Here is a 16,117-nt window from a genome sequence, read left to right as displayed (position 1 = left end):
CAGTGGTTTGCTTCGGGCTCAAGGCTGTGCATGGCCATGGCTACTCCCCCCCCCACCACCGAGATGCTGGACAGTAGAAACCCAGCTGTTCTAAAGCACCAAAGTTGAAAGTGAAAAAAATCCAAAACCCCAATAAATGTGCTTCAAGGATGAGTAAAAAATAACAATGAGTACCAAAAAGATGGTATCTCCTCGCTGCTAAGCAATATGTTTCTGAAAGGAAAGGAGGGACCTAGCACTAGAACGGAATTGTGGAATAGAACACATGCAGGAAGTCACGGCTTTGTGTCTGAAAGAGAGAGAAAGAGACCGGGGGGAAGAAGGTGGGAGGGAGAGGGAGAGAGATCGACAAAGAGAGGGAGACATGGAGTCTCGGAAATGAGACATCGAACTATGAAACAGATCAATACCCGAAGATTCACAAAGACGTAAAGCTTGTTATTGACATGAAGGGTAAAAGTAAAAATAAAAGCTAAAAAAAAGTAAAAATAAAGCTATACTCTATTTTAGTTAGGAAATCAGGGATCTTTGGATTATAAGTGACAGAAACTCAAACCGAACAGGCCACGGGAAAACCAGGGGCTGCGACTGGGCTGCAAGTAAAGAGGCAGAGACTGGAGAACGCCCAGGACTGCTGTTCCCTCCCCCACCTCTTCCTCCCTCTGCATGATGCTTTCCTTTTCTCCTCTTGCACACTGGCTTCCTCCATCTGAATGTGGACATGGCCACAGAGAGTTCCAGGTTCATGCCTCACACTCTGCCACCTGAGAAGCCTCCCTCTTCCTTCCCTCAAATTGGAAAAATCCAGGAGAATGAGTCGGCTTGGCTCAGCTTGAAAGTTCCATGCCTGTCCCCTTGGCCAGAGGGTGGGACGCTCCCACTGGCCACCGCCATCAGAAGGGCCCCGTGGACTGAGGGGACAGTCAAGAGGACAGAAGAATGAACGAACAGAGAGCCAACCTGAGGAGGCTTCCCAAACTCACACAAAGGACCGGGATATGCAAATCACTAGAGCAACCCTGTGCCAAACCAACAGCCAAGGAAGCGCACTTACTCACCCAGGCAGTCATTTGATCATTTCTTCAACACTCGAGTTTCAGGAATTGTTCTAGAAACATGAGTGAGAGGAAAAAAAAAGACAAGATCCCCAAACAAGAAAATTTCAGATACAAATAAATGCTCTGAAGGAAATAGAGCACAGTAAGGAGCTAAACACCGAGCTGTGGCGCAGGGAAGGACAGTCGGATCACGGGCATCCTGCACGGCAAGAAAAGGCCAGGCCTGCAGCCGTTCAGGCAGAGGGAACAGCTCCGACTTCAGCTCCTGCTGAGAGACCGAGAGCCCCTCCCCACTCGCCCTGCACACTCTGTGGCCCCTGCCCTGCTCTCGCACAGCACTTCCACACGCTTGCAATTCTTATTGATTTGATAAGTGTCTTTTTCCCTCCATTACAGCATAACATCCATGAAGGCCAGAATTATACCTGCTTGCTTAAGAGTTACTTCGGAAATGTCTATTAAATAAATGAAGGAACATGCGGAGAAAAAAATGTCCCAAATGCACAGGAAGAGCGCCTGTAAACACACAAATGAGCAGCAGGTAAAGGGGTCTGGAAATACGGTAAATGCGGAGATGTTGGGCAATGAGATGTGACAGCAGCAAAGGCACACAGCAGACTTCTAGAAAAACATGTATTAGTCCTAAAACTGTGGTCATAAAATATCTTAACTCCCCTCCCTCCATACCTGACCCACTAACCAACCAACCAAAATTTACTCTTCTTTTTTTTTTTTTTTAAAGATTGTATTTATTTATTTATTTGACAGAGAGAGAGAGAGATCACAAGTAGGCAGAGGCGGGCAGATAGAGAGGGGGAAGCAGGCTCCCTGCTGAGCAGAGAGCCCGATGCGGGGCTCGATCCCAGGACCCTGAGATCATGACCTGAGCCGAAGGCAGAGGCTTAACCCACTGAGCCACCAGGCACCCCTACTCTTCTTCTTAGATTCCTTTCTCAATGAATTTTACGTCCATTCTAAACCCAAAATGTGAACATCCACCTCCCACACCCAGGAACCCATGTCTACTGATGGGACCAACTAGCATCTTCTACATCCGTCCTCCCCGCTCCACCTCCCCTAGTTTAGTTCAGGCGCTGCTCGTTTCTTGCCTGCGGTGTTCTGAATTATCTACTTATCTCCAGTCTCCCTTATCCTGTATCCTCCACAATGTCTCTGCAGGTGAGGGTGAGGGTAGGGTGGGGAGGGAGGGGAGCAGTATCCCCGACAGTGTCATTTTCAAGTTAAAAAAAACCTTCAGTCGAGTTGGCACAGTCAGTTCATGCTTCAAAGTACCCCTCTGCTCTGCTGCAAACACACAGCAGCAAGAGACATCGCCGGCCTCAAAAACAAGGTAAGAACCTCCACAAACCAGAAATGTACGAGAAATGAAAAGGCGATGAGCAGGGCTGAAGCCACTGCTCAGGGCCGCTGGGCTCTTGACCCGGTTCCGCTCCTCAGGCGTTAGGGAACCAGAGCTGGTCTCACTGGGGAGCATCCGTGTTTGTGAGAGAAGGCTGAGAAGTCAAGAAAAAGAAGGGGAAAAAAACCCAGCTGCTAATTGCTTCCTGGGCTGTCACGTATCTGCGGCTGCGATCTAGAAGCTAGAAGACACGTGAGCAGCCTTAAGGCTGGGAACTACACCGCCGCCGCCTCAGCGACCGCATCCAAGACACTCTGGTTCTGTCACGGGGCTCGAGCCCTGAGCTGCCTCTGTAAGGGCTGTCCTGGAGGCTCCAGGGACCTGGGGGGCAAGAACTGGGAATCAACATAAAGGGGCGAACACAGGTGGCGGAGGAAGAATGTCCCAGTCCAAAGAAGACAGAAAAGTCAAATTCCAAAATAGTTTTTTAAAAACATCTAATGCCTTCGACCCATGATCCCAGGGTCCTGGGATTGAGCCCCGCATCGGGCTCTCTGCTCAGCAGGGAGCCTGCTTCCTCCTCTCTCTCTCTGCCTGCCTCTCTGCCTACTTGTGATCTCTGTCTCTGTCGAATAAATAAATAAAATCTTTAAAAAAAATAAAAATAAAAATAAAAACATCTAATGCTTAAGAAAGATGGCTGATAAAAGCAGCAATCAAAACACAACTTCGCTCCAAATGAAAGCAGTGCTTCATAGGATTCTATAAGCAATATTCTAGATTCGTTAGGGGACTTTAAAATCGTAAATGAAGATTTTTATTTTTATGTATTAGTAATTTATTTAGGTACCTGAGAGAGAGAAAGAGAAAGAGCACGTATGTGTGAAGCGGGGGCGGGGGGAGGGGCAGAGGGAGGAGGGGGGACAAACGCCCAAGCAGGTGCCACACCCAGCACGAGCCCTATGTGGGGCTTGATCTCAGGACCCCGATATCCATGACCTGAGCTGAAATCAAGAGTCAGACACTTAACCACCTGAGCCACCCAGGTGCTCCCTAAACAAAGATTTTTAAGTGAATGCGATTAAGAGAGATTAATGCAGGAGTCATATCCACAACCAGAAATATGAGATTATGAACCAAAACAAAAACAGGCAGAAATGAAGTAAAAACAGATGGATATGAAAAGAGCCAGTTAAAAATCCTAGAAATAAAAACTGTTGTCAGTGGGATTAAAAAGAAAAAAACCCTCAACATCCGAGATAGATTCCAGAATTTAACAGTTGAAGAGAAATTGAAGACGAGTTGGTAATTGTATTAAGGAATTCTTCCAAAATACAATCCAGAGAGGCAACAAGATTAAAAAGATTAATTAAAAGTCATAAAGGACAGATTGCAAGGCCCAGTGTTCACTTAGAAGAAGCTTCAAAAGAAGAAAATTTTGGTAATCGCAAAAAGGCAATATTCAGAGCAAAAGGGGCTAGGAATTTTACAGAAAAGACATCAATCCTCACATCAAAAATGATCTCCAGGGGCGCCTGGGTGGCTCAGTGGGTTAAGCCTCTGCCTTCGGCTCGGGTCATGGTTTCAGGGTCCTGGGATCGAGCCTCACATCAGGCTCTCTGCTCCGCAGGGAGCCTGCTTCCTCCTCCCTCTCTGACTGCCTCTCTGCCTACTTGTGATCTCACTCTCTGTCAAATAAATAAATTAAATTAAAAAAAAAAAAAAAAACGATCTCCAAAGACCAAGCAGGGTAAATAAAAATAAACCTATATGTAGAAACACTGTAGAAAAACAGAACAACACTTAGGATCATGAGAAGCTCTTAAAAACTATCAATCCTTCTTTGGACCACTAGTCAGCTGTTCAGCCAGCAAACATTTATTTGGCATTTCCACCAAACTGGGTGAAGAAACAGGGATATCTATAAAGTTACCTCAGCCCTCCCAACCCGGCAGTGCAGCGAAGGAGACTGACAAGTACTTGGGTCAGGCAGCCGCGTGCTTCGACAGGTGTGTGGGCAAGGTGCACTGGATGGGCAGGAACTGCGGAAACAGGGCAGCTGGCAAAGCCCTTCCTAGTGAATGGTTGCACCAAGCGTTATTTGGGCATGAAAATACACTGCAGGAAATAAAAGTAATAAAAATAAAAATACGCTAAGGACTAATAGTATTAGCCAATATTGACTGATGACTTACTAGGTTCCTGACTTTCAGACATTATCTCCGGTCTTCACGAAGTCCAATTTACAGATGAGAAAAGTAAGTTTAGGGGGACAAAATCTTTCCCAAAGTCATAAAGTCAATAAAAAGCTAGAAGGTAGAGACTGGCTCTATAGAAAGACCATAATATAGACGTCAATTTCTTTGACTGAATTTAGCATACAAATGTAGGTTTTTTTATTTGATGAGAACCTTGAGAAGAGAATGTGTTGACACAGCCCGGAAGTGCTAAACTGGTTATTCTCCCTTGTTTGTTTACTGTCCTCTGTTATCCACATGTGTACAACATATTAAGTGGAACGGAGGACTGGCTGGAGTAGCGTATTTAAGTTTAAATAAATTTTGTGGTTTGTTTCTTGCTGTCGTGATGACCAATGACTATATTTGTTCAAAGGAGCAAAAGGTGATCCAAAATATTCAACTGTTTCAGTTTTGTTTCAACTCACAGTAATATAACTCTTAAGTAACTTGTAACAATAACAGAACAGGCTTATGATGACCCAAAGCCTGTATGTTTGCTTAAAGGCAATTCATCTGTTTATCAAAACTCTAAGAATGTTTGCTACAAGAGATCACTGTTTGTTCAGCAGCCTTGTGTTAATTAACCCACCTCTCTGAAAACACACACATCTACCTTGCAGTAATGAATCCACCCACCCTCATCCATCCAGGTGGGTCTGATGGTTAGAGAATTCTGACGACTGCTGTCTGACAGCTAGAGAGAGAAAATCAAGTCTGATGCACTGGGAAGCTTGAGTCTGTCCACAGCACTTAGCCAGTACCCCACATGCCTGGGAACTGCCTGTCTCACCCCCAGCTCCTGTTCTGTCCCTTCTATAAAACAAGAAATAGCCTCAGATTTCACTTAGTTGGGTTTTAGTCTTGAAGCAGCCAACCAACATCTAAAAAAACTCTTTTACATTTTTAAATATTTTTTTTTCTTGAACTCACTTTCCAGATATCTTGGCTCTTTTTAATTTAGAGCAGTCACCTTGAAAGGGAAATTCCAATCATTCCTTTTTTCTCCTACTTGCCCGCATTCCCTCTTTCTCTAAACCCTTTCTCTAAGCCTGGTGTCCTCTCCCCTTCTGTGAGAACCTGAACTCAAAAAACAATCTCCTTCTCTTCAAGATATATGTAAATATATAAATATAAAATATATAAATTCATAAATGAATCACATCGTCTAGAGTCTTTGCTGTTTACATTTTAGTTTGTATTAACTCTGGCTCACCAGGCTTACTTCCTACTCTAAGACATTATTTCACTGAGCAAATGGGTAGGCGATTGGTAAGCGTCAATTGGTAAGGGTCAATTTTGTACAGGCAGAGAGGCAGCCTGTACAAAATCAGCCATGAATATAAGTGTGAAGCATCTAATTCCTCAAATTAGATGACTGATAATGACAGTGGAAAAATAAAATGGCACTAATGTCACCAGTGCACACTATGTTACTTCTAGTAAAACTGCTTAACATTACTTTTTTAAAATAGAGTTTATGTATTTTATTTGAGAGAGAGTGTGAGCAAGAGAGAGAGAAGGAGCAGTAGGGGGAGAGGGAGAAGTTGACTCCCCACTGAACAGGGAGACCGATGTGGGGCTCGATCCCAGGACCCTGAGATCATGACCTGAGCCAAAGGCAGAGGCTTTTAACCCACTGAGCCACCCAGGTGCCCCTAAAATGTACCTTTTAAAAGAAATCTACTTTTAATTTAAATATGAGTGTGTGTACATATAAAATGGCCCATTTAAACAAAATTAACTGCAATCTCATGACTTACCTAATTGAGAATAAAGAAGTACATAAATCTATAATGCACACATTTCTGAGAACCTGAATTGGTTTTATAAAAAGAATGCCATAATTTGTATAAATAAATAATTTGATGGTATGAAACATTCAATTGGGTATTTTTCAGACAATTTTAATTAAGTTCACTCTAGTAGTTTAGTGAAACTTTGTTCAGATATTTTTAAAAACTCAATTAGAAGAAGCTGTGTAGCGTAATAATAGAATTGGACTAAACAGTATTAGGATATATGAGCTTTAATCATGTTCAGTTATCAATTAGCTGTGCAATCTTACCTAAATAATTTAATCTATTAGCTCCTCATCTCTGTAAGAGAGATAACACATAACTTTCATTCCTCTAAGATGCTGAAAGGCTCAAATGAGATACCATACATGAAAATGCTCTGTTATTAAAGTCTAATAACTCAAACAACTAGATACCTCATGGAAAAGAATGAACTTTACTTCTACCTCACAATATACACAAAAGTTAAATCTAGATCAATCATAGACCAAGCTAAAACTGTAAGATGTCTGGAAGAAAACAGGAGAATTCCTTCATGGCCTCGGGGTAGGCAAGTTTCTCAGACAAGACACAAAAGGCATCAGCCATAAAAGGAAAAAAACACACTGCACTTCACCAAAAGACATTTAGAAAGTGAAAGTGAAAAGACAAGCCACAAACTTGGAGAAAATACTTGTAATCCATATATCGGACAAAGGACTCATATCCAAAATGTATGAAGAGACCTTACAAATTAAAGAAAAAATAAGCAAAAAATAAAAATTGAAAATAGGCAAAACACTTGAATAGGCAAAAGACATTCATATGTCCACGAATTATACAAAAAGGTGCTCAACAACTCTTCAGGGAAACGGAGACTGAAACAACCCTATATACCCATCAGATTGGTTAAAAAAAAAAAAAGAATAACAGTATTTAACTACTGACAAGGATGTGGAGCAACAAACTCTCAAACACTGCTGGTGGGAGTGCGAAATGGTGAAAACCACTTTAGAAGACTTTGGTTGAATATACACCTGCACTATGACCCAGAAATACTACTTCTTAGCATATGCCCAACAGAACTGAATACATATGGCAACAAAAAGACTTACATAAGAATGCTCATAATCACTTTATTTATAACAGCCAAGAACTATACACACACCTAATACCCATCAACAGAAGATGGGCAAACAGACGTCATAAAACGGAACAGGACTCACCAATAAACAGGAACGATACTGCTGATAGATGCAACAACAGGCTCGAGTCTCAAAATCATTAGTGGAGATAAAGGAGCCAGAGGCAAAAGAACACATATGTTTCCATCTGTATGAATTTCAAGAACAAACACAACTAATTTATGCAGTAGAAGAAATTAGAATGGCAGTTGCCTCTGGGAAGGAGGGAGAATTGACTAGAAAGGGGGATAAAGGAACTTTCGGGAATGATGGAAATGTTCTTTATTCTTGAACAATCTCGAAGTTGGTTATACTTACCAACATTCATCAAACTGTACACTTAAGATCCATGCACTGTTTCAGGTAAAGTACCTCTAAATTTAAAGCAATGTGTTCAACTGTCAACCTAAAAAACCTTAAAACTATAATATAATATAGAGTGTCCCCAAGACCTGGAAACAGTGAAAATCATGTATTTATCATAAATTTTTAAAATTTGATATTTAGGCCAGCTGCTTTAAACTTACTTCATCTGAAAAGCTGTCTGGAGGTTGAAGAAAACCATACTGAGAACATTATTCAAAATGTTAACTAATAAACTATTTGAAAACAAGATTCTCCTCTTCCCCAAGTTTTCCGAACTGTTTTCTCAACTTTTCCCCCCATAGTACAGTTGCCTCCTCTTAGCTATGGGAAATACTTTCCAAGACCTCTACTGGATGTCTGAAACTGTGGAGAGTATCAAACCCTATATGTGGGTTTTTTGTACACATGCATACCTACAGTGAAGTTTAATTTATGAATTAAGCACAGTAACAGATTAACAACAATAATAAAATAGAACAATTATAACAATATACTGTAATAAAAGTAATTACATGAATGGGGTCTCTCTCTCAAAATATCTTATTGTTGTCCACTCACCCTTCTGCGTGTGGTCACGCAATGTCTACGTGATGAGATGAAATGAAAGGCGTAGGCAATGTGATATAACACTAGGCCACTACCAACCTTCTGAACAATAGGTCAGAAGGTGGATCATCTGCTTCCGGACCATGGCTGACCACAGGTAACTGAAACTGTGGAAACTGAAACCACAGATAAGGGGAGACTACTATAATACTTCTATTAATTACTGGGCAGGTATGGTGTGATAGGCACTGTTGTAATGTTGGGAGATAGAACATGGACAAAGCAGATGTAAAATAACCCTGCCCTCGTGAAACTTACATTCTAGTAAGAAGAGACAGAAAACAAATAATTACTAAAATAAAATATGTCCAATGTCAGATAAGAAAAGCTACTAAGAAAAATAAAACAGAAGGTGGCTAGGGTATTTCAGTGCGAAGAGTGGGGTAGGGCTGATTTTTTCATAAATAGGGTAGATATAAAGGGCCTCACTAATAAGAGGAATTTCTCAACAGAGATCTGAAGTGTGTTGGAAAAGAGTGCAGGTATCTAGGGATGAGTTCTCCAGGCAAAGGGTAAAAACCAATCAAGGAAACAAACAAAAAAAAGGTCCTTTTTCTATAATTTCTTCTGCTTTTACCTTTTTTCTTTGTCTCTTCTTGATAACCTATTTCTCAGGTAGGACCCAACTATAGACTACTTGGATCACTGCAATTTCTCTTCCATTAATTCCTCAGTATAAACTTCACTCTCTTTTTTTCTTTTCTGATCCAACAAAATCATTCTTACTGAGTAGTTTTTCAATGATCGCATTTCTTACCTCAAATCTCCTGCTTTTTTTTATGACTTCTGCTCAATAAAAATTTACTGATGTCTAGTATGTACCAAGGCCCGATTGTAAAAAGATGATTGTCATATGACATATACCCTCAGAATCTAGTCAAGGCTATATTTGTACATATAGATGTATATGTGTACACACACAGGCATACATACACACATACACATATGTATCAAATGGATATACTGTAAAAACACACACTGATGTTATTAACGAAGAACTGCAGCAATTAATTCTGCCCAGTGAGGAAAAGAAGAGATCATTGGAGATATAGAGGAAATGACCTTTGAGCTAGGATTTGATGACTAAGTAGGAACTCAACAAACATATAGCAAGAAATGACTATTGCAAGGAAGAAGAAACATCTTAAGCACCAGCGCAGAGAGGTGGAAGCAAATAATCTACCAGTAATGCTAGATGCAACGTGTTAGATTGAAGACTAAGAAAATAAGAGTAGAAAGGTCAGTTGGGAACATGCTAAGGGGCCTGACTTTATCCTGACAGCCAGTGGTTCCCAAATTATTTTGACTGCATACCCAACCAGTAATAAATTTTTGTGCATGTATCTACCCCCAATATATACATACATTTGTTTATGTATAAATTAAATTATGCCAAGAGCTACTATTCTAATATGTTACACTCATTAGAAAACAAACACAAAAAAATAAATGTGTAAAAGATAAAAATAAGTAATATTCTTGTCCTCTTGGTGCTACCAAATCAACAGAAGTACTTACAAAATCTAAGATAGTATACTTGTGCTTACTTCTTTGACACTAAGCTCAACTATTAGGAAATCTGAAAGACTTTTATGATAGTGAATTTAAACATATCTAAATATACCATACTTTGTACATAGAAATGGTATAAATGCATAAATGTTTGTTTATAATTTCATACTTATCTATTTTATCTCTCAAAATAACTCATAAACTCTTTAGAGCAGGGGCTGATCCACTCTTTCTACTTAAAAAAATCATTAAAGTGCTTAGTATAATGATAAAATACAGTGACAAAATACTCTGTAAAGTTAAAAACAAAACAAAACAAAAAGATTATATCCCATTCACTATCATCCAAAATATTAAGCCTTTTTAAAACCTAATTCTTGGGAAGACAAAATCTTAATTAGTATTTTATTTTAAGTTTTAATAATAAGTTTAATCCCCATGGAAATTGATGCCTTTACAATTTCTAGATTAAGAAACACAGCATGATCAAAACCCAAGAAGATTTTCTCTAATTTCATCATTAAACCTCAAATCTGGGTGGCTCAGTTGGCTAAGAACCTGACTCTTGATTTCAGCTCAGGTCATGGTCTCAGGGTCATGAGATCGAGCCCTGAGTTGGCCTCCACACTCAATGTGGAGTCCACTTGAGATTCTCTGCCTCTCCCTCTGCCCCTCCCCCTGGTTGTGCTCTTTCTCACGCATTCTCTCTCTCTCTCAAAAAATTAATAAAAATCTTTAAACCTCAAACCTGACCTTAAGTAAACAGTTCAAAAATAAAGAGGATGCACATCATAACCAAGTGGGATTTATGCAAGGCTTGTGCCTACATGGAAATCGATCAATGTAATACACCAGATTAATAGAGTAAAGGGAGAAAACACACAATTATCTCAACAGATGCCAAAAAAAGCACTGGACAAAAGTCAACAGCCTTTCCCCATAAAAACACTCAACAAACTAGGCACAGAACTCCTACAACCTTATGATAAAAAGCATCTGTGAAAACCTACACCCAACATCATACTTAATGGTAAAAGACCGAAAGCTTTCTTTAAGATCAGGAACAAGACAAGGATATCTGCTCTCACCACTTCTATTCAACATTGTACAGGAGGTTTTAGCCAGGGAAATTAAGCAAAAAGAAAAGAAATAAAAGGCATCCAGATTGGAAAGGAAATGTAAAACTATCTCTATTTGCAGATGACATGATCTTGCATGTAGGAAATCCTAAGAAATCTTAAAAAAGTAATAACTACTATAGCTAATAAACAAGTTCAGAAAGTAGCAGGACACAAGACCAATACACAAAATAACTTGGTCAGTTGTATTTCTATACATTCTATACATTAGCAATGAATAATCTGAAAATGGAATTAAGAAAACAATTCCAGGGGTGCCTGGGTGGCTGAGTGGGTTAAGCCTCTGCCTTCAGCTCATGTCATGATATCAGGGTCCTGGGATCGAGTCCTGCATTGGGCTCTCTGCTCAACAGTGAGCCTGCTTCCCCCCCCCTCCTGCCTGCCTCTCTGCCTACTTGTGATCTCTGTCAAATAAATAAATAAAATCTTAAAAAAAGAGAGAGAGAGAGAATGAAATACTTGCAAATAAATTTACCAAAAGAAACATTAAGACATATGTACTGAAAACTACAAAGCATGTATGAAAAAAATGAAAGGAGGCCCTAAACAAAAAAAAAAAGAACATCTTGTGTTCTTGGATGGGAGGAACTGATGCTGTTAAGATGGCAATATTCTCAAAATTGATCTATAGATTCAATGCAATCTCGATCAAATTTTGAGTTGCCTTTTTTACAGAAATTGACAAGCTAATGCTAAACTTGAATTGGAAATGCATGGGACCCAGAAAGTCCACAACAATATTGAAAAAGAATAAAGCTGGAGGACTCAGGTTTACTTCAAAGTTTACTACAAAGCTACAGTAATCAAAATTGTGTGGCATGGGGGCACCTGGGTGGCTCAGTGGGTTAAGCCTCTGCCTTCGGCTCAGGTCATGATCTCAGGGTTCTGGGATTGAGCCCCGCATCGGGTTGTCTGCTCAGCAGGGAGCCTGCTACCCCCCACCCCTCTGCCTACTAGTGATCTCTCTCTCTGTCAAATAAATAAATAATCTTAAAAAAAAGTTGTGTAGCATGGCCTAAGGAAAGACACAGAGATCATAGCACAGAAATGAACCCTTACATCTATGGTCAGGTGATTTTCATAAGACTGCCAATGAGAAAAAAAAATAGTCTTTTCAGAAAGTGGTAGTGGGACAACTGGATACCCACATAAGAATGAGGCTGGACCTCTACCTCACACTATACACGAAAATTAACTCAAAATGGATCCAAGATGTAAATGGAAAAGCCCAAACTATAAAACTCTTAGAAAAAAATCATAGGTATGAATCTTCATGACCTTAGATTAGGCAATGATTTCTTACATATGATACTGAAAGCATAAGCACCAAAGGAAAAATTGATAAACTGAACTTCATCAAAATTTAATAAGAAAATAAAAAGACAACCTATAGAATGGGAGAAGATATTTACAAATCACCATCTGGTAGGGGTCTTGTATCCAGAATATATAAAGAACTCTTAAAAGTCAACAATTAAAAAAAAAACAACAGTTAAAAATGGACAAAGGATTCCTACAGACAGTTCTCCAAAGAAGATCTATAAATGGCCAACAAGGGCATATAAAGATGCTCAACATCATTAGTCTTTAGAGAAATGTGTATTGAAACCACAATGAGATACTACTTTTCACATTCAGTAGAATGGCTACAATCAAAAAGATGGACAATAATAAGTGTTGACAAGGATGTGGAAAAACAGGAACCTTTTTACATCATTCGTAAGAATGTAAAATGGTGCAGCCTCTAAGGAAAACAGGTTACTCGTTCCTCAAAAAACTAAGCGTAGAACTGTCATTTGATCCAGGAATTCCACTCTCAAGTACGCACCCAAAGGAGTTGAAAGCAGAGACTCAAACGGACACTTGGATGATTTCATTAATTGCAGCAATATTCATAATAGCCAAAAGGTGAAAACAACCCAAGAACCCACAACTGATGAACAGATAAACAAAATGCGGTATGTTTATACAATGGAATGTTATGCAGCTATAAAAGGAATGGCGTTTTGATACATCCCACAATACAGATGAACTAGAGGACATTATGGTGTGTGAAATAAGCCAGACAGAATAGGGCAAATACTATATGATTCCACGTATGTGAGTGTACCCAGAATAAGCAAATGTACAGAGAAAGAAAGATTAGAGGTTCGCAGGAGAGTCATTGCTTAATGGTTATGGAGTTTGTCTAGGGTGATGAGAAGTTTTGGAAGTAGATAGTGGTGATGGTTATGCAACGTTGTGAATGGAATCAATGTCACTGAACTGCACACTTAAAATGAAAAATTTTGTTATTTACATCTTATTGCAATTTTTAAAAATAAATAATACACCTAAAGTCACAGGATCCTATACTCTAAATGGACAAACTGTATGGCATGTTGAATTGCATCACTATAAAGCTGATTTTTCAAACAGGAAGAAAAAAAAAAGAAAGGAAATCTGGGGCTATAAAAAGGATATGGGAGAATCTTAAATGCATACTGTCAAGGAAAGAAACGAGTCAGAAAAAGCTACATATTGTATGATTCCAACCAGACGATATTCTGGAAAAAGCAAAACGATAAGGACAATAAAAAGATGCCTGGTTGCCAAGGGTTCCAGGCAGAGGAGAAAGAACCAAGAGGTGGAGCACAAGACATTCTCAGAGCAGCGACACCACTCTGTATGATACTGGAATGGTACATACATGACAAGCATTTTTCAAAACCCACAGAACTGGAAAACACAAAGGGTGAACCTTAAGGTAAACAGAGGACTTTAGTTCATGTATTAACATTGATTTGTCAACTGTAACAAATGCACCGCACTAATGCAAGATGTTAATAGGAGAAACAATAGGGGAGGGATAGGGAAGGGTATGCGGGAACTCTGTTCTTTCTGTGTAATTTTTCTATAAACCCAAAACTGCTCTTCAAAACGTCTATTCTAAAAATGTATACTTAACACAAAGACTACACTGAATTTTATCCTCTTCTCATGATTCCTAAGACGATTCACTTTAAGCACAAATTTTAATTTTACATCAGACGAGGAGGAAGTGCTGATTCTTTCAGCATTGTAATCCCAGACACTATCAAACCATCTCAGTTCAGTATTCCACATGCCCTTCCCCTAGTTCACTCCCTCCTCCACCCCCGACAAAATTATGACCTAAATTTTTGAATTCATGTAAGTACTTTCATCTAGATCATCTTTGAAGATTCTGTAGTCTTTGGAAACGCTTCCTTACATTTATGACTGAATTCCAGTCTAATTATAATTATGAATTATAGTGACATTATTATACCAAGCTGCCATGCCTCCTGTTTTATTCACTTTGTTCATTTTCTATTAGGTATCATTTTATCAGGAATCTAGGTGTGTTAGTTTTACACATCTGTTGGGGGGAAAATTTGTTCTCCAAGACCCACAAGGGTCAACACAAAGGGAAGCTATAACTGTCCCAGAAGAAAGGTGGCTAATACCTTTCAGAACAACTTTTCCCCAGCTCCTGGTTTAAAATGATCCCCTGCCAAACCTCTAATCTTTATTGGCACACTGTATGCATTTCTTTTACCTTGGTCTTTTCCAGCTTCATCTATGTGTTGAAAATCTTTTAGTGTTTGAAGGTTACAGAACCCCTCTCTGCAATGCTGAATAACTTTCTTTGATCCATTCTTGATGAGATAATCCATCAGCGTAAGGGATTTATATACATGGCGCCAATTCTTCCCGTGATCGTTGAGTCTCTGCCATAGCATATTCATAATCTCTGACAAAGAAATTGTGTTGAAAGTCAGGTCACTGATATCTAACATTAGAGAACTAGAAGGACCCCAAGGGTCATTAGAAGTTGCTTCTCTGACTTTTATTTCAGCATCTGAGTAATTTTTCACGAAGTTTTTCACTTGCCTCCTGAATGCCATAGGTAAGACAAGTTTGAAGGTGAGATGGGGATGAGAGCAATGGAATGGGAGTTATTATAATTGGTTTATAAAACTCTTGAGAGGTAATTGGTCCCCAGTTCTGCTGCTCCCAAATACAAATGATTAATCTCCATTTTGATGAGGCATCAGTTTCCTGCAAAGCAAAGCACAAAAAAATACGTAAGTTAAATGCTTTTTGAAATGTCTATAAAAGACCAAGTCAGTCTGAAAAATCTGGGTTTACTTAGAAATCAGCCCCTCATTACATCAGAATTGAGGCACCATCTAAATTCTCCCAGCATCAATATGGGAAAATCTCTCATAAGGGATTGGTCTACATTACTTAAAGAAATATACATGATCTTTCTAGTCCTAAAAATTTCTGCAGAAGATAGCATTCGGCCTCTTTGGCCAGGAATAAGACAATTTTAAAACATTATAGGACAGTGGGCAAGTTAGGAAAAGAAAATGGGACTTGTACTCTGACATTTCCTGCTTAAGATTTGTTGTCATGTATAAAAATGGTATGTCCTGGGGCGCCTGGGTGGCTCAGTGGGTTAAGCCTCTGCCTTCGGCTCAGGTCATGGTCTCAGGGTCCTGGGATCAAGCCCCGCATCGGGGTCTCTGCTCGGCAGGGAGCCTGTCCCTCCCCCCCACTGCCCCGTCCCTCTTAGCCTGCCTCTCTGCTTACTTGTGATCTCTGTCAAATAAATAAATAAAATCTTTGAAAAAAATACGGTATGTCCTGAAGGTAATTAGGATGGTAACAACTGAGTTGGAGTTATCATGTGACTCTATGGTTGTATTCTTCTTAGAACTACACATCACTAGAATCGGATCTAAATATGTTCTACTTTCTTGTTAACCTGAAAGCAGAGAGGGTTGTCAACTATTAACACAAGTACTTGCGCCACAGGGAACCCCACATCTAACTCATGGTACCCTCGATGAGTATTTTAGTACTGGTAA

At 39.6% G+C, this 16,117-nt stretch overlaps 1 protein-coding gene across 1 annotated transcript in view; it reads right to left on the bottom strand.

Annotated features, from left to right (window-relative positions):
* ENTHD1 (ENTH domain containing 1) overlaps positions 1-15,148 on the bottom strand; it is a gene marked incomplete at both ends in the record, with an annotated part of 96,807 nt that extends 81,659 nt beyond the window's left edge. Inside the window, one exon of the mRNA XM_080810127.1 lies at positions 14,800-15,148. Coding sequence (XP_080666253.1) covers positions 14,800-15,148 — 349 coding nt within the window. The remainder of the gene's footprint in view (positions 1-14,799) is intronic.
* Positions 15,149-16,117: the final 969 nt, after the last annotated feature.

Source organism: Martes martes (assembly GCF_963455335.1).
Source record: "Martes martes genome assembly, chromosome: 8".
Taxonomy (NCBI): Eukaryota; Metazoa; Chordata; class Mammalia; order Carnivora; family Mustelidae; genus Martes; species Martes martes.
Note: the sequence above shows the minus strand (reverse complement) of the source record. Positions and strands in the feature narration are given on the sequence as shown.